The sequence below is a fragment of the Oryx dammah genome, unplaced genomic scaffold, assembly GCF_014754425.2.
Source record: "Oryx dammah isolate SB20612 unplaced genomic scaffold, SCBI_Odam_1.1 HiC_scaffold_16, whole genome shotgun sequence".
NCBI classification, from domain to species: domain Eukaryota; kingdom Metazoa; phylum Chordata; class Mammalia; order Artiodactyla; family Bovidae; genus Oryx; species Oryx dammah.
The window spans coordinates 24485819-24513409 of record NW_024070200.1 but is presented as its reverse complement, the minus strand read 5'-3'; the positions used below and the strand labels follow the sequence as shown (position 1 = coordinate 24513409).

Genomic DNA, 27591 nt, shown 5'->3' with positions numbered 1-27591 from the left:
ACAGCCCCGCGTTGGCCGCGGCCTGGGGTCTCGCCTGCGCCGTCTCCAGTCCGTAGGCCACACAAAGGCTCACAGCGCAGCAGCTTCGGCCCCGGGGCGCCCCCTGTCCGCTTTTATTCGCTTTCCCACCCCCACCCTTCCCCCACTCCCGCCCAGGCCCACCAAACGGCAGCTGCGCTCCAAAAGCCCTGGAGCGAGGCCGACAAGCACCCAGGCCATCACAGAGTCAGGGACAGCGGGGCACCCTTCCTGAAACCCCCTCAATGCCGGCTCAGCCCCCAGCTCTGCCCCCTAAGGCAGGTCACAGTCTCTGTTTCTCCCAGTCACAGCCTTTCAACCTCCCAACCTCTGTCTCTCCGACCCTGCCTTTTATATGGTCTCTGCAGGTGCAGTCTCAGGGAAACAGAAAACCTTCCTAACCATCTTAATCTATTTGTGGGGCAGAGCTACCACCCGGAGATCTTTGGAACCACTGCTAATGGAACATTAATAAATGTGATGGAAACAGGAGACTGAAAAGTAGGTGCTCATCAGGACTTGCTCTTATTTGCTGTCCTGATACCACCATGAGAAGACTGACTTAGCCTATTGGAGGATGAATTATGGGAGTGAAGATGAAATATGTCTGCTGAGGCCCTTAGACCAACCTGCCCCAACTGTCCGACAAGCTGACTGCAGCTGTATAAGTGAGCCTACATCAATGCCACAGAACTGCCCAGCTGAGCCCAACTGCAATTGATAACCCAAAGGATGGTGGGCAAATAACATGGTGCTATTTTTTAAATAATCACTTTATTTATTTGCCTGATTCAGGTCTTAGTGATCATTGCCTAGGCTTAGTTTCTCTGCAATTTTTAACCATGGGACCAGGGAAGTCACCCACATGGTTACTATTTTAAATTGCTAAGTTTTACAGTAATCTGTCACACAGTAGTAGATGACTGTTACACCACCCTAACCAAATAATGAATGTTAGCACCATCAATAACTGAACAAACTGGCTTCACATACCACAATCTGGGTGGTTTGAAACAGCATAAATTTATTCTTTCACAGTTACGGAAGTTAGAAATCCAAAATCAAGGTGTCAGCAGGACCATGCTCCCTCTGAGATTCTGGGTAGATTCTGTCCTTGCTTCTTCCTAGCTTCTAGAGGTGACAGTCAATCCATGACGTGCGTTACAAGTCACTGCAAGACCACCGCTACAAGACCACTGCAATCTGTCCTTTGTCATTACATGGCATTATATATCTCTATCCTTACACAGCATTTTCCTCTTATAAGGGCAATATTCTTACTGGATTAGGGCCCACTTTACTGACCTTTTACTGAAAGAAAGCTGAGGGCCAAAGAATTGATGCTTTTGAACTGTGGTGTTGGAGAAAACTCTTGAGAGTCCCTTGGACTGCAAGGAGATCAAACCAGTTAATCCTAAAGGAAATCAGTTCTGAATATTCATTGGAAGGACTGATGCTGAAGCTGAAACTCCAATACTTTGGCCACTTGATTTGAAGAACTGACTCATTAGAAAAGACATGGGCAAGATTGAAGGCAGGAGGAGAAGGGGACAACAGAGGCTGAGATGGTTGGATGGCATCACCAATTCGATGGACATGAGTTTGAGCAAGCTCTGGGAGTTGGTGATGGACAAGGAAGCCTGGCCTGCTGCAGTCCATGGGGTTACAAAGAGTTGGACACGACTGAGTGACTGGACTGACTTACTGACCTTACCTTAATTATATATACAAAGATTCTATTTCCAAATAAGATCGTGTTCATAGGCACCAGGGATTAGGATATCGAGGTGTGTTGCTTTTTTTCCTGGTTGGAGGGTGGGGTGGGGCAGGACACAGACATAATTCAACCTGTAAATACATTATCATTTATGTTGTCTACCTGTCAAAAAAATACATACTTGAATGTAATTATGAGGACATACAGGACAATTTAAAAATCAAAGGATATTCTACACAATAATAACTGGCCTGTAATTTTCAAAAATGCCTGCATAATGAAATAAAAGACAGGGCTGGGAGTTATATCAGATTAAAGTAGGTTAAAAAGTCAGGATACATAATGTAACACGTGATTCTGAATTTCCCTTTGTTATAAGGGATTACTGGGAGAATTGAGAAAATGGAATAATGTCTATAGAATAAATAACGTATCAATGTTGATTTCTTGATTTTTATCAAGAAACACTGGGGTTAGATAAGAAAATCCTCTATTTTTAGGAAATATTCACTAAGAAAGAAAACTTCCTGAGACAACCAATAATCAAAAAGGGTGCTTGGGACTTCCCAGGTGGGCTAGTGGTCAAGACTCCATACTTCCACTGCAGGGCGGCGCGGGCGCGCGATTCCATCCCTGTTGCGGGAACTAGCATTGCCCCCACCAGACATCGCGGCAAAAAAAAGAAAAAGAAAAAAAGGGTGCTATAACACGTGTTCTAGGATCTTTGAGCAGTCAGGACCTCAGGAAGCCTTCCCTAATCTTAAAATCTCCAGTCATGCTTCTCGCCTCCTGATCGCACAACAGTTCGTTCAGTCGTTTTGCTCACGTTTGAGGAGGAGCCACTTGATTCCGAGAAATAATCTTCATATACGGAAGAGGAAAAGACAAATCTGGCAGTTGAAAGGGCAGCCTAGTCCTTCAAGACTAAAACGTGATATTTGCGTGCATTTGATTTTCAGGGACCAACACCTTACCCAGCCCATACACATCTACCCCTTACAGGGACGCTTTGCCCTGATAGTCTTGTTTTTCTTTCGCTGTTGCAAGATTAGATTACTACATAATCAGAAAGAAAGATCATGGACGAGGACTAAATTTCATGCTAAGTTTATGACGAAACTCTGCTCTTACTATTTAACGTCCGATTGACATTCTGTTGCGTGTCAATTTCAGTAAAAGAAAAGTGAAACCAGACCCAAGCCGGGACCCACCCACCCACCGCCTCAACTGCGGGCCGCCGAACGCCGAGAGCTCGTCTTCCCTGGTCCCCTCTGCAGGTCCCAACTTGTCGCCACGCGCCATGCCCCCCCTCCACTAGAGATATCGGCGCGTCTCGGGTGGGGTGAGTAGGCTCCGCGGTCCCCAAGGTGAAGCAAAGGACGCCGGAGACACCCACGCAGGGGCGTGGCATATGTAGATGAGCAGGCGCGCGGAGGTTGCTGGTCCCACTTCACCTGGGTCTGCGCGTCCTGCGTGTGGACACGCGGAGGCTCCTGGGGTTGGTCTAAGGCTGAGCGAGGCCACGACGACAGGCGTGCAGAGGCTGGGGGCCTAGAGTGTGCAGTCGGCTGAGGAAGTGACCGTGCCTGAGAATGGAGCAAGCGCGAGTGTGCTGGGCGGTGCGTGGGCGGAAACTCATACGTACCTGGAAGGGGAAATACCATAATCACGAAAGTGGTTTTTCCCAGGGCGAGGCTTATTCATTGCACTTTGCGTGTGCTGACCCCTGTGACTTCCCCAAATGTGGGAAGCTCGACTGCATAGTTTAGGGTAATAGGGGACTGTGTTCTCCCTTTTCCCTGGTAATTGTGAATACAGATTAAAAGGGACTTATTTGGTGTCTGGAGTATGTTGTTTCAATGTTTTATACCCAAAGGGATTTGTAGCGATGCTCTTTTGTCATTTTTGTTTTCTGCTATAAGCTTGTTGTTAGCTATTGTTGCTCAGTGCCTCAGTCCTGCGGGTTTTTTGTCACCCCATGAACTGCACCATGCTATCGAAGTTTGCTCAAACTCATGTCCATTGAGTCAATGATGTCATCCAGCCATCTCATCTTCTGTTGCCCCCTTCTTCTCTTGCTCTGTCTTTCCCAGCATCAGGGTCTTTTCCAATGGTAGCCAAAATATTGGAGCTTCAACTTTAGCATCAGTCTTTCCAGTGAACATTCAGGGTTGGTTTCCTGCAGGACTGATTGATTTCGTTGCTGTCCAAGGGACTCTCGAGTCTTCTCCAGCACCTCCCACACCTCAGCCTTCTTTATGGTCCACTTCTCACATCTGTACGTGACTGGAAAAACCATAGTTTTCTATGTGGACGTTTGTAAGCAAAGTGATGTCTCTGCTTTTTTATTATGCTGTTTAGCTTTGTCATAGCTTTTCTTCAAGGAGCATGCATCTTTTAATTTCATGGCTGCAGTCACCAACCACAGAATTTTGGAGTCCAAGAAATTAGTCACTGTTTTCATCCCCACCCCCCACCCCCCATCTATCTGCCATGAAAGGATGGGACCAGATGTCATGATCTTTTGTTTTTTGAATATTGTTTTAAGCCAGCATTTTTACGCTTTTCAAGAGGCTTACTTAGTTCTTCATTTTCTGCCATAAGGGTCGTGTCATCTGCATACCTGTACCCATAAGCAGTGAAAAATCAATTTTTTGATAGCTTTCCTTTTACACTATGCGCCCACTGAAAAAAACTGTCATCCAGTTGGAGCCTCACTGGCTTCAGGCAGGCTTGCCTCACCTTTTTCACCGATTTCCTCTCCTGTCACTCTGCTTGCTCACCACATCAACTCCTAATCCCTCACATCCTTGGTTCCCAGTGCAACCAACAATGACTCCCCAAGCTGTTTCCACAGACCAGATTGCTCCTCTTCCTCTCAAAGCATAAAGCATCTCCTGAGGGAAACCATTTTTTTCCATTGCTGTCCTGTCTCTGCCACTAGGTGTCTTCCTCTCGCACCTTTGCCATACTAAAGCTTTATGAATGCGGCAACTCAATCGATAGCAGTGAATCCAGGGTGGGCTATTTTTAACAGGGTCTAGAAGGAAATGGCAACCCACTCCAGTGTTCTTGCCTGGAGAATCCCAGGGACGGGGGAGCCTGGTGGGCTGCCGTCTCTGGGGTCACACAGAGTTGGACACAACTGAAGCGACTTAGCAGCACCAGCATAAATGTTTCAATTGTTCTGGAGGTACAAAGTAAATTTTTGCCATATGACTTCAAATGAGTAACACACATTCTTTCCCAAGACCCTTGGATAGTAATTAACTCATTTATACATGTATTTATTAAGCAGGCCTTACCTCCCCACACCCATAATCGTCACCTCCAGTTTACCCCATTCCGTCAAGCATTCTAAAATGTAAACCAAAAGGTCAGGGGATGTACTTTCCACTGTACTCCCTTCCTAGAAAAAGGCCACCTTGGTAGAAACAGATTAGTTGATGGCTGTGTAGAAAATTGTGAACTTGCTATTTTTTAGCACTGACACAGCATCTTCACATTTCCAAAGCACTGTACCAACATTTATTAATCCTCACAACACCCCTGTGAGGTAGGTCAGTATATCCTTCATGGTGGAGAAACAGGCAAATAGCTCAAGTGAACCCTGTGGTCTGAGGCCACAAGGGACTGCCCCTGAATCCAGAGGCTGGGGCCCTCCACCCCACGTTCACCCACGGGTGGGCATCACAGGGGCATATTCTTCACCAGTGAAGGGGACATGGAGGACAAAACACAATCTCTCAGCCAACACAAACATGGGCAATTCAAACACACTGAGGAACAACAGTAAGAGAGAAACATTGAGCAGCACACCAGTGAGGCAAGAGACAAGCAGCAGAGAAGTCTGGAACCGGAGTAACTAGCCCTGAGACCCAGGCAGGCGGTCTTCAGAATGGTTTGCAAAAACAATTAGGAACACACCGGAGGAGTGACCAACCCAAATGCCTGTGGTTTCTACATGGGAGACAACTTAGAATGGAAAAATCCAACCACTCAAGCTAATTTTAAACTAGGAATAACATAATGGTCATTCACATTAGAAAGGTCAATAATATTTGTAAAGTAGCTACTGACATTACCTTAACTTTGTACCCTAACTTTTATTCCAAATATTCCAACTTTTCCCCACTGACAAGTGCTATTCCCTATAGCAGGCCTGTTTCTCTCTACATACCAATCTATACTCTGGCATATGTCTCATGGTTAGTTGGCTGAGCTAGAGGTGGAATCCTGGAAATTATAACAGACCAGAGTCTCTGTTCCAGTTTTAGAAACAGCGGTCTCTAACCTGTCTCTGTCCAATTCCATCTTACAAGAAGTGCTCAAAGCACCCAGAGAAGCAGTTCATTCTTTTGTACAGCGGTGAACTTGGTTCCATATGCCATTTTAAAAGAAGTAAAGAAAAGCTAAGACCTGCACTGTAAAAGCATAGTACAGGAGTAGATTATAGCTACTCCAAATTTTAGAGTGATACAATGACCACAGAGTTAAAAACTATCACTGTTATCACTGTTTATTTGACAATAGTTGGTTTAGTCTACAAGTTTAAGGCAAACATACTAATGCATTTGCTTTTCTTCAGAAATCATACTTATAAAGAGTACATAAAGCCTGTCCCAAAACTTCTAAGAAATGTTCATTAATTAAAATAAGTCTGATTAAGATGCTTTACCAGGATACAAGAGTGAACTATGGGGGTGTATAATTTTTTTTTTTTAACAAAATTTTTTAAAAAAAAGGAAAAAAAGGTAATGGCAATCCTTATCTTTGTATTTTTGAAAGGGTTAAACTTCAGAAATTATTTAAAGGTAAATAAGATTGGCAGCCAAAAGGAATACTATTCATAAAATAAACAGTTATAGAGGCTACTTAAAAAAGACAGAACTTTGGACTTCTGAAGAGGAGGAGGGTGCGATGATGGGCAATTGTCCAGGGTGCAGGTGCCACCACGCAGCCCGCAGACCCATGGGTGGCACTGACCCATTATTTTTCAGAAAAAGGAGAGGAGATGCACTCTGTCAGCTGTTTCTTTCGTTTCCAGTGAGCAGTAAATGCCTAACATCATTAAGAAAAAATAAAATCTGAAGGAAGGCAGCCCTTTTTAACTGGAAGGCAACAGTGTGGCTTATGTGTCTCCATTGAGCACTGCCAGGCAGTTCTGCAGCAACTGTAGATTACCCTGCAAAGGAAGGGAACAGCAACAGTGAGGTTCAAATAGTGTGAAAGAGTCTTACTGAAAACACATGGCATTAGAAATCACATTAAGATACCAGAATTGTGAAAACAGTCATTATGTAGAAATAAAGCTTTAAAGACATAAAATTACAGAATCTGTTCCATGCACAATAATATTTTCCATGTACTAGATGCTTCAGTAAGTTTCTATCTAGACTAATAATATTTGGCAGGCTCTAGTGAGGGTTATAAAATATGCCCTTTGTATACAGATTAAACTACTGAGCATGTTCTGATGGTAAGGTAGGTTCTTATTCTTTAGCTATTAAAATATACATTAGCTTAGACTTATAGCAGTTTTATAAAACTAGTAATATCACACAGAAGTATTCTACAGAAGTCATACCTAAATGCTCATTTATAAAACGTGAACTGGCATCCAAATTTAGGAACATACAAAAGTAAATTTAAGTATATTTATGTTACAGTAATATATGAACAGGAGTCAAGGAAATCCTTCTCCTTAGAAAGTCAACTAAAATGTATAAGATGGAATTAGAAAATGACCATTTTGCAATCATCACAAATTAACTGACTCAGGCAAAAAACATGAATGGATGCTATTAGGAGACTTAAAATGCCAATACTGTAGCCATTAGCTATGTACAGCTGCATAATTAAAATTTCTGTTAATTAAAATCAAATAAAAACTCAGTCCCTCAGGTGCATTTTCCACATTTCAAGGGATCAAGAGCCACACGTGACTAACGCCAGCCACACCGGGCAGCGCTAATGAGTACTCCCACCATGGCATGAAGTTCTGCTGGTCAGTGCTGGTTGAATGATGGGGTGTTTAACAGTCTCAAGTACCTCCCCACAGAATACCTCTTAATTCCAAAGTATAAAACAGCAATTCGGCTACTGTGAAGCCTGCAGACATCACTTTAAGCAAATGATCAATGTTGTACATTGTACAAGGCAGCTAATCAACAGCATGTATCTCCTCACACGCGATGCTATGAAACCATCTGAACATCACTTCTGTGTGGGACACCTTCCCAGAGTGCAGAACCCAAACCCAGGAATCAGACAAACCCAAAGTGAGGGACATTCTACGGGCCTGTATCCAATGCTACAAAGCACAAAGACTCAGCAACTTCTCCAGACACCAGAAGTCTAAGACGACAGGTGCACTGAATACACACAATCTCTCCAGTCTCCTTTTGCCGTTAAGGACATTACTGGCACAACTAGGGAAATGTGAATACTCAGGTCTCTGAGTTAGATAATAGAATTATGTTGATATTAATTTCCCTCCTTTATAACTATTTTAAGAGAATTACTTGGTTTTAGGAAATTCGCACTGAAACATGTAAAAGGAAGAAGCATAGTATCTGCAACTTATTCATATGGTTTAAGACAAAAAAGGTGTGTACAGGGGTGTGTGTGTAAAGGAAAACGGGGAAGAAGGTAGAGAAAAAGACAAAACAGATGTGATAACATGCACATTTGGGGAATCTGGGTGAACAGTATTCAGGAATTCTTTGTACTTTCCTTGCAACATTTCTGAAAAGTCTAAAATTAAGTGAAAATAAACAAGTGTAGATGTTTAAGTTACTGTCAATTTTTGGCCAGTATAACAACAGAACTGTGACAAATGACTCTAAGCCTGCCTATCGTTATGCAATTACCTTCTTACAGCTGCATCCCCCAATGGGAACCAGTGAGTCACAAGATGTACGTGCTGCAGGCTGACACCTGCCAAAATGCCCCGCAAAAGGTGTACCTCTCTCTGCACCTACAATAGGGTATGTGGGGACTCACGTCACACCCTCACAGTTGGCTCATCACTTTCTTTTGTTACTGCCCCTATCATACATTTTTTATTTCCTTAGTAAAGAATCTGAGCCTATTTTCAAGGAAACAAAAGTGACCTAACTATCGAGTTTTCTGTTATAACTCTGCTTCAATTATGTGGTAAAGTCATATATGTCAGTTATAATAAATAAAATCCAAAGTAGTTTCAAACATCTTGCTATAAATTTAACCTTATCTACTCTTTCTGGAATGGTTTACCTGGATCCTGGGACCAAAATGAGATTTTGTTCAGAGTTACAAAATCAGTGAGAAATCTGAGACGACAGAGTTCTCCAAGCTCAGCACTCCCGACACTGGGGCTGTGGGACCCCCTCCTGCGGGGGTCCTCTGGCGCATCGGAGGACGCTGAGTAGCAACCCTGGCCTCTGGCCCCTCCATAACCTACCCATCCCGACTGCTGACCACCATAAATGTCTCCAGAAATTACTTAATGTCTTCTGGGCGGCAAAATCACTCCTAGTTCAGAACAACTGGACTAGAACAGCTGTGAGAAACTGGCACTCAAAGAACATACCTCAGAAAGAATTTGAAAAAGTACACAATCTGGAAACCAGAGGCTAACACCAATCTATAGCATGGGTCAGCAAATTCTTTTTTGTGAAGCATTAAACAGTAAACATTTTAGACTTTCAGAGACATTTGGTCTCTGTTTCAACTACTCAGTGTTGCTGCAGTAGTAGACAAAGCATAAGTGAATAAGCTTGGCTGTATTTCAATAAAACTTTACAGGTTAAATTTGAGTTTCATATAATTAGCATGTCAAGAAGTATTATTCTTTTTATCTTTTTATAATCATTTAAAAACATGAATGCTATTTCTGACTCACAGGCTGTACAAAAACAGGTTACAGTTTGTCAACTCATCCTTAATCTATAACAAAATCCATGATAGTTTATAACCTCTTTAAAAAGAACATAAACAGTGAACATCAGAAAACCAACACAGGCTCGATCCTAATGTCCTTCACAGATAAAATGGAGAAATAAAATAGTATAAATAAGTGAATTCATAACTATTCAAATAAATATAACCAAATAATTTAATTAATAAGTTAATATCAATTAGTATAGAAAGAACAGAAAGGAACTAAAAGTATTTTGGTGCCACTTACTTTTATAAGTTAGATTAACAAACACTGATTCATTTAATCCTGATCAACCTTTTAAATCAAAACTTAGATGAAGACATAAAAAGGAAGTTCATACAAATTGCAAATATTAACTGACAGGAAAAACTAGTATAACAGCCAAATACTACATGATCAGACCCAAGTTTCCAAAAGATCTCAATGAGCTGGGCTAAGACTAGCAAGCTAAAATTTAACAGACATACATGTGGCCTGCAATTACATTTTTAAAATAAATGCTCAATAAATGAAAAAGTTCTAGAGATCCAGTGTACAACAACGTGAATATACTTAACACTACTCAAAATTTACATTTAAAAATGGTTAAGATGGTAAAGTTTATGTTTTTTACCACAAAAAAATAAATTTGAGAGTAACAGATACACACTTTTTTTCTTTTCTCCGAAAGTTGTTCAGTTGTGTCCAACTCTTTGCAACCCCATGGACTATACAGTCCAGGCCAGAATACTGGAGTGGGTAGCCTTTCCCTTTTCCAGGGGATCTTCCCAATCCAGGGATCAATCCCAGGTCTCTCGCATTGCAGACGGATTCTTTACCAGCTGAGCCACAAGGGAACATATACATGCTACTATATATAAAATAAACACGGACCCACTGTATAGCACAGGGAACTATACTCAATATTCTGTAATAACTTATAATGGAAAAGAATCTGAAAAAGAATATATACATACATGTATATAACTGAATCACTTTTCTGTACACCTGAAATCAACATAACATTCTAAATCAACTATATACTTCAAAAAAACATGCTGCAACAAGAAATGTGTACAATAATCATTTCACACATGCAAAAGTGTTTCCATTTTCAGGTATAGTATTTTAAATGAGCAATGACAGTAGGGTGAAGAAAATTTATTTTTTTAACTAGTCAAAAAATGATACTGTTTCTCCATATTAGATACTAGAGTCTTGCAGAGCTAACCATTAGAGACACTGCAGATTGAAATTAGATAATCTTTAAAATCCCTCTCAAGTCTAAGATTTCCTATTTTTAAAATTAGTATAAAGTATCATAACAGACTCATTCCTAAATTTTAAGTCACTTAAATTGTTAAATCTTTAATATGACACTACCTTTGCATGCTTCAGTTCTAACTCTGCCAGTTCCACTAAATTTTTTCTGAATGCAGCAACTCTTCTTGTCTTAAAATCTATAAGTTCTGTGAAGAAAACAAATTAGGATTAACTACTTGTGTAACAGTGTAAAACATACCTGATGACTAAAGGTTAATATAAGAGTACCTTGTTTTGCAGATTCAGATATTTTTTCAAATTTCTGACAACATAACTGTTGGGATGTTTCAGCCTGCAGAACATCTTTATTTTTCGCTCTTGCTTTATCCAGTGCTTTATTGGCATTTTCATAATCCACTAATGACCTAGATCTTCGATAGAGGAGATCCTATAAAACAGAATGCTTCATGATAACATATGCTGCTTGTGTCTAGTAGCTGCTGCCAACCTCCCCCACCCCCACCCCGACAACCATCACTGGAGCTAACACTTACACACTGAATGAATGCCACAGGCCAGTTACTCTTCTAAATTTTTTTGGTAACAGTTTTATTGAGGTATAACTCATATCACCATATAATTCACCCATTTAAAGAGCACAATTCAATGGTTAATATGCACACACAGTTGTGTACCCATCACTACACTCAATTTTAGAACATCTCTGTCACCCAGAAGGAAATCCATATCCATTGGCAATCACTCTCCATTTCCTCCTACAGCCCCCAACTCCAGTGATGGACAACTATTCATCTGCTGTCTCTACAGATTGCCTATTTTGGATATTTCATTAAAAAAGGATTCCTGGGCTTCCCTGGTGGCTCAGGGGTAAAAAATGTGCCTGCCAATGCAAGAGATACGGTTTCCCTCCCCGATCCGGGAAGATCCCACCTGTCGTAAGATAGCCAACCCCATGTGCTGCAACTATTGAGTCTGTGCTCTGGAGCCCGGGAGCCACAGGTACTGAGCATGTAGAGCCCGTGCTCTGCAGCAAGAGAGGCCACCACAGTGAAGTCCTGTACCACAAGCGGAGAGGAACCCCGCCTCGCCACCACTAGGGAAAAGACCCAGCACAGCCAAATAAACAGAGTCTTAAAGGGATCATTTCATATGCGGCCTTTTGTGCCTGGCTTTATTTTTTCCCTTTTTTGGCTACTTGCCTTGTGAGATCTTAGTTTTCTGACCAGGGACTGATCCTGGGCCCTCAGCAGTGAAAGAGTAGAGTCCTAACCACTGGACTGCCAGCCAACTCCCCTGTCTGGCTTTTTCACTTAGCATAAAATTTCAAGTTCATCTAGCTATAGGATGAATCAGTATTTCATACCTTTTATTGCTAAATATTTCACTGTATGGATATACCACACTGATTTATCCATTCATCAGCTGAAAGATTTGGTTTGTTTCAACTTTTTGGCTATTTCATAAAAATGCTGTTACGAACATGTGTGTTTAAGCTTTTCTGTGGACATTTTCATTTTCACTTCTCTTTCATAGCTCATTATTTAGAAGTAGAATTGCAGGGTCACCTCGTAACTCTGTGTTGAACCTCTTGAGAAAATGCCAGACGACTCTCAAAGTGACTGCACCACGTACATTTTTCCACCAGAACTATGAGGGGTCTCATTTCTCCACATTCCTGTCAACACTGTTGTCTTTTTTACTAGAGCTCTCTAGTGGCTGTGAAGTGACAGAACGCCATGGTTTTGATGTGTACTTGGTGGCTCAGGGGCTGCCCTGATGGCTCAAATGATAAAGAATCTGCCTGGCATGCAGGCAACCCGGGTTCAATCCTGGACTGGGAAGATCCCCTGAAGAAGGAAATGGCTACTCCCTCCAGTATTCTTGCCTGGAGAATCCCCATGGACAGAGGAGCCTGATAGGCTAACAGTCCATGAGGGCGCAAAGAGTCAGACATGACTGAGTGACTAACACTTTCCTTTCCTTTCCCTGACAGTTAAAAATGTTGACAGAAAGGACCACTATCCAAAATACACAAGTAACTCTTTTTTTTTTAAACAGGTAGCTCATCAAAGCCACAGAGATGGCAAATAAGCTTGTGAAAAGATGCTTTACATCAAATGTTATCAGGGAAATGCAGATTAGAACAAGGTATCACTACACACCTTGTCAGAATGGCCAAAATCTACAATACTGATAATACCGATTGCTGGTGAGGATGTTATACAACAGGAATTCTCATTCATTCTGGTGGGAATGCAGTGATATAGCCCCTTTGAAAGACAGTTTGACAGAACTACTCTTATCATATGGTCTAGCAATTACCCTCCTTGCTATTTATTACTCAAAGGAGCTGAAAACTTATGTTCACACAAAAACCTGCACATGGATGTTTACAGCAGCTGTGCTCATGACTGCCAAAACTTAGAAGCAACTGTTCAGTGAGGTCAGTGGATAAACAAACTTGATGGATAGAGGCTATTAACTGCTGAAGAGATAAGAGCTATCAAGTCCTGAAAAGCACAGAGGCAACTTAAATGCACGTTACCAAGTGAAGAAACCAATATGAAAAGACTCAACAATATGTCATTTTGGAAAAGGCAAAACTACGGAGGCAATTAAAGTATCAAAAAGTGTTAGGAGGAAGGCGAATGAACAGATGGAACACAGGATTTTGGGGCAGGAAAACTATTCTGTATGATACTTATGTCACTACACACTTGTCTAAATCCACAGAATGTACAACACCAAGAGTGAAGGCTAATGTAATGCAGTCTAGTACTGTTGGGCTTCTTTCACTCAGCAAAATAATTGTGAGAGTGACCCATCCTGTTATTTATATGCATAGCTTATTCCTTTTTATTTGTTGAGCAGCCTTCCCTTTTATGAATGTATTACAAACAATTACATATTATAATAATAAGTCTTCAAAAGTGAACAATTTATTTTAACCCTGCCCAACCATGTTAAGCAGTTCATAATACACAATCTTGATTTAAAACAAATTCGATATGGACAGTATATCTGCAAGTACTTAAGTCCTCAAAGTTAAAAGGGTTGTTTATAATTTGATGAGAGATAAAAGAAGGGTATTCAAAGCACCAGGGACCAGATGGGAATTTTCTGTACATCTCAATTCATAAATTAACATTGAATTGGAGTATCTGAGTCACTAAGATTTCAGTGCTTTTAGAAGTTTTTGTTAAACATTTTTTTTAATTAGTAAAGAGTTTTAGTTTTACACATGGACAGATTTCCAAAAGGAAATTTGAGATGCCTTAAAATAAAACATATCCTTGTTTTATGACTCTCTCACCCTCAATAGAAGGCTTCCCTGGTGATTCAGTGGTAAAGAATCTGGGAGACACGGGAGACGTGGGTTCAATCCCTGGGTCAGGAAGGTCCCCTGGAGGAGGACATGGCAACCCACTCCAGTATTCTTGCTGGGAAAATCCCATGGACAGAGGAGCCTGGCGGGCTACAGTCCATGCAGCCATAAAGAGTTGCACACAACTGAGCAGACACCCTCAACAGAGGACTTAGATAGGCCAAATTAGGACTCCTCTAGCTGTACAACTGTTATTTGGGCGTTTTCCTTTTGTCTTTGCAGGTATTTCACCTGACTAAATATATCAAATTCAAAAAAAAAGATAAGTTCCAGACAAACTGTATCAGAAGTTAATAGAGGAGACTTTAATGTGGGGTTCTGTGACATACAATCTATAAAAGGAGAAAAAAAAAAATCACACTTGAAAATATGATTTAAAATCAAGAGATAAGTCATCTTAAACCATCTTAAGTCTAACAACTCCTAAAGGTGAAGTCACTCAGTCGTGTCCGACTCTTTGTGACCCCGTGGACTGTAACCTACTAGGCTTCTCCGTCCATGGGATTCTCCAAGCAAGAATACTGGAGTGGATTGCCATTTCCTTCTCCAGGGGATCTTCCCGACCCAGGGATTGAACCCGGGTCTCCCGCATTCCAGGCAGATGCTTTAACCTCTGAGCTACCAGGGAAGCCCCACAACTTCTAAAGAGATGATGGATTTCTGTAAAGCAGTCCATTTTAAAAAACAATGAATAAAATTACCTTAGCAGCTTGGGATTCTCTTAAGTAATATTTTAAAAGGTCAGAAAGTTTGAGGTCCTCATCAGCTGACACTCGTGCTTCTATTTTCTAAAATAGGAAAAAGAAACTAAGTATTTAATCAGTATTTACATTCTACACTCAGTACTTTCTTTCTTATTGTAAAAAAATTAAAGTTATATCATACATAAAAATAAACTCAAAATGGATTAAAGATCTAAATATAAGACCAGAAACTATAAAACTCTTAGAGGAAAACATAGGCAGAACACTCTCAGACATAAATCACAGCAAGATCCTCTATGACCTACCTCCCAGAGTAATGGAAATAAAAACAAAAACAAACAAATGGGGCCTAATTAAACTTAAAAGCTTTTGCACAACAAAGAAAACTATAAGCAAGGTGAAAAGGCAGCCTCCAGAATGGGAGAAAATAATAGCAAACGAAACAACTGACAAGGAATTAATCTCCAAAATATACAAGCTCATGAAGCTAAATATCACAAAAATAAATGACCCAATCAAAAAGTGAGCCAATAGAACTAAACAGACATTTCTTCAAAGACATATAGATAGCTAACAAACACATGAAAAGATGCTCACCATCACTCATTATCAGAGAAATGCAATCAGAACCACAATGAAGTACCATTTCATGCTGGTCAGAAAGGCTGCCATCAAAAAGTCTACGAACAATAAATGCTGGAAAGGGTGTGGAGAAAAGGGAACCCCTGTTACACTGTTGGTAGGAATGCAAACTAGTACAGCCACTATGGAGAACAGTGTGGAGATTCCTTAAAAAACTGGAAATAGAACTGCCATATGACCCAGCAATCCCACTGCTGGGCATACACATCGAGGAAACCAGAACTGAAAGAGACACGTGTACCCCAACGTTCACTGCAGCACTGTTTATAATAGCCAGGACGTGGAAGCAACCTAGATGTCCATCGGCAGACGAATGGGTAAGGAAGTTGCAGTACATATACACAATGGATTACTCAGCTATAAAAAAGAATGCATTTGAGTCAGTTCTAATGAGGTGGATGAAACTGGAGCCTATTATACTGAGTGAAGTCAGAAAGAGAAACACCAATACAGTATATTAACGCATATATATGGATTTAGAAAGATGGTTAACGACGACCCTATATACAAGACAACAGAAAAGACAGATGTAAAGACAGACTTTTGGACTGTGGGAGGAGGTGAGGGTGGGTGAGTTATTAGCATTGAAACATATATATTACCATATGTAAAACAGATGACAAGTGCAAGTTCAAAGCAAGAAGCACGGCACTCAAAGCTGATGATCTGGGACAACCAAGGGATGGGGTGGGAAGGGAGGTCGGAGAGGGGTTCAGGATGGGGGGACACGTGTACACCCATGGCTGATTCATGTAGATGTATGGCAAAAACCACCACAATATTGTAATTAGCCTCCAATTAAAATAAATTTTAAAAAATGAAGATAAAGAAATTAAAGTGATAAGTAACTACAGTATCAGTTCCTATTTAAGCTAAGTTTCCTTCCATTCTTTCTATGAGCCTGTTATTTTGTCTTTGTATGTAACTGACAAAAAAATTTAACAGAAAAATGATGAGATCAAATGAGATTAGTGAATTTATGGAAGGACTCTATATTTGACTCAAGTTCTTGGCTGTAACTAGTTTCAATATCATCTTTTAGGTTCACCTGTATTTTTCTATTCATTTTAATAGCAACTGATATGTACACATGACTATAAAGTGATAGAAGCTAGCAGTAGTAATGGACTAGGTAATTCAAAGCAATCCCCCTGCTGCAGACAACCACAAAACGTTAAAACATTTACAAAATGTGCCTGAAAATACCAAAGAGTAAAAATTAAAAAAAAAAAAAAACACATAGAACTAAAGTGGTGTGGTGAGTCTGAGGTGAGGTGAAGTGGGAAGCAGCCATGTCAGACTAAAAAGATGAGAACTCTTCATTCACTCTGGAGAGACAGAGGATAAAGAAGAATGTATTATGTCAACCAAATCTAATATGGGAACCTCATTTGAATCCTGATAAAAGAAAGTCCACTGTAAAAAGCCACTTATAAGCCAACTGGGAACATTTGTAAAACAGATATTGATGACACTAAGGAGAATCACTGATAATCATCCTGCTACATTAAAATTGATTCTTAGAAAACAACAAAATTCTGTAAAGCAATTATCCTTAAATTAAAAAATAAAATTTCAAAATTGATTCTTATCTTTAAAAGAGAGAGAAATGTACACAAAGGGCAAAAAACAATAAATACAGACCTTTTGGAATAAAATAACTTTAATGTAGAAAATGTTAACATTAAGGGAATCTGTATGCAGGACAAGAAGCAACAATTAAAACTGGACATGGAACAATGGATAGGTTCAAATTGGAAAAGGAGTACGCCAAGGCTGTATACTGTCACCCTGCTTATTTAACTTATATGCACAGTACATCATGCAAAATGCTGGGCTAGACGAATCACAAGTTGGAATCAAGACTGCTTGGAGAAATATCAACAACCTCAGATATGCAGACGATACCACTTTAATGGCAGAAAGTGAAGAGGAACTAAAGAGCCTCTTGATGAAGGTGAAAGAAGAGAATGAAAAAGCCGGCTTAAAACTCAACATTCAAAAAACAAAGATCATGGCATCTGACCCCATCAGTTCATGGCAAACAGATGTGGAAAAAGCAGAAACAGTGTCATATTTAGTTTTCTTGGGCTCCAAAATCACTGCAGACAGTGAATGCAGCCACAAAATTAAAAGATGCTTGCTCCTTAGAATAGCTATGACAAACTGAAACAGTGTATTAAAAAGCAGAGACATTGCTTTGCCAACAAAGGTCCGTTTAGTCAAAGCTATGATTGTTCCAGTAGTCATGTATGGATGTGAGAGTTGGACTATAAAGAAGGCTGAGTGCCAAAGAATTGATGCTTTGGAACTACGGTGCTGGAGAAGACTCTTGAGAGTCCTTTGAAGTGCAAGGAGATCCAACCAGTCCATCCTAAAAGAAATCAACCCTGAATTGGAAGGACTGGTGCTGAAGCTGAAGCTCCAATACTTTGGCCACCTGATGCGAAGAGCTGACTAACTGGAAAAGACCCTGATGTTGGGAAAGACTGATGGCAAGAGGGCGACAGAGGATGAGATGGTTGGATGGCATCACCGACTCAATGGACATGAGTCTGACAAACTCTGGGAAATGGTGATGGACAGGAAGCCTGGCTTGCTGCAGGTTCATGGGGTTGCAGAGTTGGACAAGACTTAGTGACTGAACAACAACAAAAGGAAAGGAAATCTGGGTGACACGTGTACAGGAATTCTTTTACTATTCTTGCAATCTAAGTCAGAAATTGTTTTCAAAATAAAAAATTCAAAAAAAAAAAATCCTATACATCCACCAGAACAGCTAAAGTAAAAAAAAGATACCAAATATTACAACTCTGTGCAGCAGCTCAATGCTCACATTCATTCTGGTGGGAATGTAAGCTGGCACAATCACTTTGGGAAACAGTTCACCTACAAAAGCTTTTCACACGGGTATCCTACGAACCATCACGTCTCCAAGTTACATACACCCAACAGAAATGTATACTTATGTTCCGCTGCAGATAAATAAAAAATGGTCTTAACAGTACTCTGTGTCAAGTACCTCAAACCGGCAACTATCCAAATGCCCACCAGTAGAACAAATAATAAAGTCAGGTATATTCTTGCAATGGAAAACAATACAGCAATAAGAATGTAGGAACTATACCTACATGCACCACCACCAATGAATCTCATGTATGTAACAATTAAAAGAAACTAGACAAAGAAGAATATATACTGCATGTATATTTATATAAGATATGAAAATAAAACCAATTTTTGCTGTTAGAAGCTAGTGGTTAGTCTTGCAGGAGGTGGTGACTCAGAAGTCAGCTGAAAGGGGAGTCAGGCACCTGAATTGCTGTAATGCTCCATTTCTTGATCTGGGTATTCATTACATGGGTGTGTGAAATAACAACATTTCACTGAGCTGTACATTTCTGTTATGTGCTTTTTTCTACATGTACAGTATACTTTAATAAAAAGTTACAAAAAACTTTAAATTTCTTTGTGGAGAAACAAACTTAACTTCCTGATATGCTAGTTAATGTTGGGTGCTTTTAAACAGGGCTCCTCTCCTGCCATTAATAAGTAGGGTGTGTGTCCTCTCTCTTTGAATCTGGACTCTAAGACTGCTTGGCCAATACAGGAATGATGCCATGCCAGTTTCCAGGCCCCAGCTTCCTCTTCCCATCATTTGGGATGCTCACTTTTGGAACCTCTTTACCAAGCTGTGAAGAAGCTAAGCAGCTCCATGGGAAAGCCACATGTAGGTGTTACAGCCAACAGCCCTAGCAGAACAGTCCAGCTGCTGGCCAGTATCAACCCTCGGACACAGGAATGATTGAGCCTTCAGACAGTTCCAGGCCCTGGCCTTCACAGCCTTCCTGTGGAGGCACACCAGGGGGCAGAGGCAATCGTCTCTGCTGCGCCCTTTCTGAGTTCCTGAACCAGAGTTCATTGGCTTTATCAAATGGTTGCTGTTTAAAGCTACTGATTTGAGGATGATTTGTAACACAGCCATAGTAACCAGAACATCACGCACATGCGAACGGAAATAAGAATTTGGGGGTTATCAAAATGTGCCACCCGGACCTTGGTCAAGAGAAATGCTTGCTGAGGCTGGCTGATAGCCCCAACTGCAGTATCTCTGGATCTGGAATCATGTTCATACCAAAGTTATGTTCTATCCTCCCCACCCAGCCCATTTTTGCCTGACGCAGAACTCCTCTAATGGGCGGCTCTGGCTTAAGGACTCCCCTGTGACCTGGATAAAGCTTTCTTAGAACTATGCTATAGTCTGAAACCCTGCCTAGCCAGTCCTCTTTCCTCTCCCTCTCCTTTCACAGGTGCACACTGGCACTGTCATCTGAAGGCGCCTCCTGTCTATTATTGCTCCTTCCTTTTTTCTTTTCACAATAAATCTCTGTGCATCTAACCCCATCTTTACATCTACTTTTAGTAAACATTTTCACTATTCTATCAATTTATAAAAATGTTAAATAGTATTTAACTATCGTAATGATTATACATAAATACAACCCCTGAAAACCAAGACTGTATCAGTATTATTACTAAAATGACTGAAAATTTCATGCAGTTATATATTTGCTTTACATTGATACAACTCACTTTTAACTCAGTATTTCATGGGGGATCAAAAACAATAATCTTGGTAAAGTTATAGTGAATTCAAGAAAAAATGATTTTTTTCATAAAAATACACCCAGTTTCCTACTGAACACCATTTTCTGATCAAGAATTTGAACTTAGGGTGGGATGATTTGGGAGAATGACATTGAAACATGTATAATATCATATATGAAACGAATCACCAGTCCAGGTTCGATGCATGATACAGGATGCTTGGGGCTGGTGCACTGGGATGACCCAGAGGGATGGTATGGGGAGGGAGGTGGGAGCGGGGTTCAGGATGGGCAACACGTGTACACCCATGGCGGATTCATGTTGATGTATGGCAAAACCAATACAACATTGTAAAGTAATTAGCCTCCAATTAAAATAAATAAATTTATATTTTAAAAATTTGAACTTTTACACCATAACAAAAAGTTAATTTCCTGAAAAACTCATTATTTTCAAATCTAAATCTGTCTCTTCATTCTTCTAAAGTATAACTCATCTTTCTCATAAGGTTAAACACAGCCCAACAAGTTAAACATTATTGTTTGCAGAGATTTACACTCCCAAAGGTTAATTATTAGTACTTACTCTTGTCTTATCAAACAGTTCTGAAACTTTAAGAAAAAACCTGGAAGGGAAAAATATTTCATCATAAGCTATCTTTGAAATAATTTTCTATTCCAAATGTTCAAAGAACACACCCCCAAACTATATTAATAATGAACATTCTTATCTCATTACAATAATAATGATCTTTTTCACTGCAGATTTCATCTAGTTCAATAAAAATCTTTCTTTGTACAAGCACCCATATAACAGATTCCCCTTGATGTACTGTTATAGAAAATCCTCCCATTTCAAGGTAACAGTCTAAGTCATACATTAAAAACTTTGTCTTGGGAATTCCATGGTAGTCCAGTGGTTAAGACTTCACGCTTCCAATGCAAGGGTCTAGGTTCAATTCCTGGTCAGGGAACTAGATCCCACATGCCATAACTAAGACCCAGTGCAGCCAAATAAATATATTAAATAAATATTAAAAAAAGAAACAACTTTTGTCTTGATATCCTTTAGTAATATGCTGCATAATATTAAATAAAGTCTATACCTTTAAATTACTACAGAAGTACAGAACAATCACATCCAAAGAACATTTTAAATATTTTCAAATAGAAATGTTTTGTTTTGGAAAACAATAGAAAGGAAGAGCCAACTTCTATTTCAGGATTCACTTTCACTTTTTTGGGGGTGGGGAGGGGAGCTGCCCTTGCAGCTTGCAGGATGTTGCTGACCAGGGACTGAACCGGGGCCACCTCAGTGAAAGCCCAGACCCTAACCGCCAGGCCACCATGAAGTCCCCACCGTCGCTTTTAACTAGAAAGTCCATCTTTCAAATGCTAATGCCAACTAAAAAAATATCCCAATGCCAACTATTAAAGGGTATTTTGTAAAATATGACAGACAACATTATATTTGGATTAGGGCATATACTATTGAAAGCTGAATTTTATGAACTTCACTTTACTAAAAAGAACTTGCTTTGACAGGTTTATGTAAGATAACACATGGCAAGGTTTCCTTTTTTTCCATTTCAAAGACTTAAGAACTGTTTGGGAAGGTAGCATGTTAATTAATTAGTAGGCTATGGTATCTTGTTTTGCTGAAAAATTTGATCTGACATGTCTACTGAGACAGGATATACTAGAGAAAAGTTCAAGGATGTGGTTTAGAGAAAGGCATAGACTATGAAAACAGTTTTTCCTCTTAAATTTTTAAAAGTACGTTTGAGCTATTTTCAACGGAGAGTTAAGTTTAAACAACATTACATAAGCAACTAAGATTTATGGCTAGATTAAAACTTCAGTTCAGTTGCTTAGTCGTGTCTGACTCTTTGCGACCTCATGGACTGCAGCACACCAGGCTTCCCTGTCCACAACCAATTCCTGGAGCTTGCTCAAACTCATGTCCATTGAGTTGATGATGCCATTCAACCATCTCATCCTCTGTCATCTCCTCCCCTCCCTGCCTTCAATCTTTCCCAGCATCAGGGTCTCTTCCAGTGAGTCAGTTCTTTGAATCAGGTGGCCAAAGAGTAAAACTTGGCCTCCAACAAAATATATATTAATATATATATACTAATTCTAAAAAAGCATTTCTTATTTAAAATAAACTTTATTAAAATCTAAGAACATTTTAATATAAATTCTGTTTCTCTCTCACACAAATTGGCAAATTTTCATCAACTATAACACTGTAAATGTTAAAAATTATATATACTAAGGTCGATTTTTATTTCTCAGATTTAAAAAAGAGAGAAAAGGAAGAGAAAAATAACACCAACCTAAGTTTAGAAAGAAGCTCTATACTGTCAGTGTGTTTTGACAAAAATATTCCAAAACGCCTGCTGGGTCAGCAGTAGTGTGTGTGCCCGAGCTGCCAACAAAAATTTTGTTTTATTTAATGTTTTAAATCAGAATCCTTACTTGCATATATCTGTAGAATCCTGAGTTCCTAAAGCATATAATGAAGAACCAATTCTATTGTAATCATCTGCAGCACCTATGGAAAAAGTTTTAAGGATTTAATATATTTATTCATGGATTTAAAAAGTTACTGAATACGTACCTGCCAAAAAAATGTGTAATATGAGATACCGAAGTCTAGAGAAAGAAATGACACAAACTATAATACATTATGATGAATGGAACTGGAAGTAGCTATAAACTACTTAAGGAGCAGGGGAAACAAGATATTCCACCTGAGGATGTCAGGGAAGGGTTTACAGACACTACAGCAGGAGTTGGGAGCTTGCAGGGTGAGGAAATCTTTACTAGGCAAAGTGGAGGAAAGAATTCTAGATAAAGAAAAGGGCATGGAAAAGGACTAGGGAGACATACAAGAGCAAAGAATATTCAGAGAGACTTCTGGGTCTGTAGCACTGTATAGAGGGTTATTTTTTTTTTTAAAGTAAAACAAAAAAAATTTAAGTATTTACTTTTTTTTTTTTCTTAAGGAAACCACCCAGACAACATTCTCTCCTTACTCTCCCAGAGGAGGAGGAGAACAATCATCAACAGCAAATAGCAACTGCAGAAGCAACACCACTAGCCAGCTTCACGCTGAGGAGAGACTGCTGTGTGAAGTGTGTCTCCTCCTCGTGGTTTCAGGTGCTCTACATGTTCAGAGAAACTTCTAGAGTAACAAACGATAGAAACGATCTCCGAAAGTATAGTCTTAATATTTACTATTTTATTTTTTTTATTGTTATTTTTTTAAATATTTACTATTTTAAAATAACAGTATTCAAACTATTATATGTTAACATAATATTTAAATGAAAAATATTTAAAGTCAGTGACTATGGTGACACTTAGATTTTTGCAAATCTCTTTTTTGTGTCTGGATTAATAGTCAATAGCTCCGTTCTCTTGTCTGCTTCTGCAGTCATCGTACTGTGACACAATATTTTTGCTCAAGTATGTGGGGAAAAACAGAGAAGGCGATGGCACCCCACTCCAGTGTTCTTGCCTGGAAAATACCATGGACGGAGCAGCCTGGTAGGCTGCAGTCCATGGGGTCACTAGGAGTCGAACATGACTGAGCGACTTCCCTTTCACTTTTCACTTTCATGCATTGGAGAAGGAAATGGCAACCCACTCCAGTGTTCTTGCCTGGAGAATCCCAGGGATGGGGGAGCCTGGTGGGCTGCCGTCTATGGGGTCACACAGAGTTGGACACTAAGTCACTGAAGTGACTTAGCAGCAGCAGTGGGGGAAAAAAAAATCTAGCTTCAAACAGATATGTCCTTGGAAAAGCAGGAGGTATTTCACTAATATTTTCAGATAACTGTGGATACTCTACTCAACAAGCAGTAGTTCCTTTAAGGGTTAGTCACACTGGGGAACCTAAAGTCCTATCAATGATATCTGTGTAATCTATCACATTAAACTCCAATGATATATGATATTTATCCCAAGAATATAAGATTGGTTTAGTATTTGAAAATCAATCAACATGATTAACCATATTAACAGACTAAAAAAATAAAAACCATATGGTTATCTTAATTGTTGCAAAAAGAGCATCTGACAAAATCCAACATTCATTCCTGACTTAAACTTGCTAAAAGGCATCTAGGAAAAACCTATACCTAACATCACAATTAAGATGGATGCTTTCCCACAAGATAAGGAACAAGGTCAAACCGCTTGCCCTCACCACTTTTACCAACATGGTACTAGAGGGTACAGCTACAGTATAATGGACAAGGAAAAGAGAGAAACATCATTTCAACTGGAACGGAAGAAGTGTAACTGTTTTTATTCACAGATAACCCTTTATGTAGAAAATGCTAAGGAATCTACAAAATAGTTAAGAAACTAATAAGTGAGTTGATTTAGAAAGGCTGCAAGATATAAGCTCAATGCTGAAAATACAATGCATTTCTATATATTGGCAAAAAAACTAGAAACTCAAGTGTAAAAAACACATCATTTAGAATTGCATCAAAAAACAGAGATCTAACCAAAGATGTATAAGAGCTTTACAAAGGAAGCTACAAAAAATTGCTGAGAGAAGACCAAAGTAAATAGAGATATACCCTGTTCATGTATCAGAAGAACCAATACTTTTGAGATCTTAATCGTCCCCCAATTGATCTATATTCTACACAATTCCAATCAAAAATCCCAGCAGACATTTTTGTAGAAAGTGACGAGCTGATTTTAAAATCCATCTGAAAAAATAAAGAACCTAGAGGGGCCAAAACAACCTTGATAAAGAAGAATAAAGTTGAAAGACTTATACAAGACAAGAAGTTCAATATCATCAATCACTGAAATTAAAACTATATTGGCCTAGCAGAATGGATAAAATTTAAGACTTTGTTGGTGAGGATATGAAGCAGCTGGAATTCTCATGCACAGCTGGTAGGAATGCAGAATGATACAATCATTTTGGAAAAATGTTTGGCAATTTCTTTAAAAAAGTTAATTATACACTTTTATTTGACCCAGTCATTCTACTTCTAGGTACTACCCAAGAGAAATGAAAGCATATGTTCATACAAAGACTTACATATGTCAGCTTTATTTTGAATGGGTGAAAGCTAGCAACAATCCAATTGTCCACCAACAGCTGAAGAGACAACTGCGGTATATCTATACAATGGAATACCACTCAGCAATAAAACAGAATGAACTACTGATGCATACAACAACATGGATGAAACTCAATAATTTTGCTGAATTTCAAAGCCACATCATAGAAAGTATATACTGTATGATTCCATTTATATACAACTCTAGAAAATGCAAATTAACCTACAGAGACAGAAAGCATTATCAGCAGTGGCCTGGGGACAGGGACAGGATGGAGGGATTATGAAAGGCCACAAGAGGACTGTGTGTGGTGATGGACATGTTTATTATACTATCTCTAGTGATGATGTCATACATGTGTCAAAACTTATCCAATTGTAAACTTTCAACATTGCAGTTTGATATCAATTACACTTCAATACAGCTGTTAAAAAAAACCATTAGTCTATCATGTACTTAACATGATTTTGATTATTTAGAAAATACTGGTTCAATGAATCACACACATCTTCCAAATGCAGATGCACTTCAGTATATAAAAAGTATCACACTCAGTAATAGCACCATCAATCTCCTCAGACAAGTCTTTAATTACTGAAAAGCAAACTCATGGTGACTGATACAAGTTCTCCAAGATTCTAATAATTGCTGGAAACCTTGATTTTTATCACTGTCAACAAACACTGCCAGTAGTTTTCCATGAAGTGTGAGGCTCATTTAATTAATTTTTGATAAAATGGCTACCAATACACAAGTGTGCATAATAGCAGCTTGTCTGTCAGTTGTTCTTTCAAGCAAAAATGGTATTGAAAAAAAGCAGCCAGTTCAGTTACAACTCAGTTGCTTTTCTAGAAAGAACCATCATAATCCATGTGAAGTGCTTTATGCATACCTCCCAATCCATCATTCAGCATATTAAAAAAGGATACTCAAGGGAGGAGACTTTCAATAAGTAATAAATTCCACTGCTTCAAGGACATTCTTAATTGAATTTTTAAAATTTTGAATGCACTGTGGGAAAGAATTCAAAGATTATTAGTACAGTTTGGTGCCACCGCTTTGATTTGTCCTAAGACACCAGCAATTTATCCATCATGGCTTTTGCATCGTTCGTATTAATGTCAACATGGTGAAAAGGACAAAAAAATCATCCAAGTATTATTATGAAATTAGTTTTGTTCTCACAGACTTGCTTAAAAGGGCCTTGAGATCAAAGTTTCATAGACCATAGTTTGAAAATCACTGCCCTATATCAAGACTTTTACAACTGTAAATAACATAATAACTTGATAATTATTCTATTAAACAATGTAAACTTGAGCCACAGAGAAAAACCTTACTTTTGTGGGATCTTGTCATCCTATCAGATTTAGCAGATGCATCCTTAACTCGGTTATGATATTCTAAAAGGAATGTTCGTTCATGCTCAAAGAAATCATCTACATCCTATGGGATCAAAAGAAAATATGAGCTTTTTTCACTTATTTGCTTTAATCTAATATAGAAATCACTTTGCTTCCCTTATAATCATAAAAGATCATCATTAAACAGCATAGCTATCCTCTAATAATCAGACATTATATTGATTTCACCAACAAGTTCAAACTTCAAAACATGTAAGTTCAAACTTCAAAAACATCTATCAAGTAAGCAGTCTCCCACAGTTCTACAGCAGAAGGCTTATGGTCCCGTATGGCCCAAGCTCCCATGTTGTACTTGAACCTACTCCAGCTTGTGCTCTTCCACTACAATCCTGCTTCTCCAACACATTGATTTCCTCCAGTGGGAGCAATCAATTGATTTTCAGAAAAAAAAAAAAAAAAAGGGAAGAAAGCCTGGCAGACAAGTAGAAATCTGCTTCTCCTGGTGTGTTATGCATTTTATGAACCATTCCTGAATGCTGCCAAGCCTTAGTCATCGGCCCTCTCTGATTGCTTTGGGGAACCTGGCCAAATTAGCTATCTGGGAACAATTTTCGTATTAAACACTGTTTTCAATCTTTTTTGGAACAAAACTAGAAATCCATTAAAACAATGAACTACTTTCCTCCCTTCCAAAATAGCAACTGTTTACTGAAAAAGCACCAGTTGAAATGATGTAACTTGAGACCCATGTTAACAGAACATAGTAGCAAAAGTTAGTGTGACAAAATGTGACTTAAAATCTGTTAATGCATGTGTACTAGTTTTCTTAACTAGTACAGGTGAGGTCTATTGGAAAAACAGAGATAAAAC

The 27591-nt window shown here is 39.2% G+C and overlaps 1 protein-coding gene and 2 non-coding genes across 3 annotated transcripts in view; 1 reads left to right on the top strand and 2 right to left on the bottom strand.

The window, feature by feature from the left end:
* Positions 1–3372: 3372 nt before the first annotated feature.
* Positions 3373–3537, top strand: LOC120875707. Its single transcript, XR_005724019.1, has one exon. It is a non-coding gene; the product is annotated as a U1 spliceosomal RNA (small nuclear RNA).
* A 1703-nt stretch (positions 3538–5240) lies between these two features.
* SNX6 (sorting nexin 6) overlaps positions 5241–27591 on the bottom strand; it is a 48189-nt gene continuing 25838 nt past the window's right edge. The window contains exons 8-14 of the mRNA XM_040256772.1: positions 26698–26803; positions 22742–22817; positions 20847–20886; positions 15009–15095; positions 11190–11349; positions 11022–11107; positions 5241–6920 (exon numbers count right to left, since the gene is read on the bottom strand). Of these exons, the coding sequence (XP_040112706.1) occupies positions 6867–6920; positions 11022–11107; positions 11190–11349; positions 15009–15095; positions 20847–20886; positions 22742–22817; positions 26698–26803 (609 nt within the window). The 3' untranslated portion in view covers positions 5241–6866. The remainder of the gene's footprint in view (positions 6921–11021; positions 11108–11189; positions 11350–15008; positions 15096–20846; positions 20887–22741; positions 22818–26697; positions 26804–27591) is intronic.
* LOC120875731 lies at positions 23275–23494 on the bottom strand. Its single transcript, XR_005724039.1, has one exon. It is a non-coding gene; the product is annotated as a small nucleolar RNA U3 (small nucleolar RNA).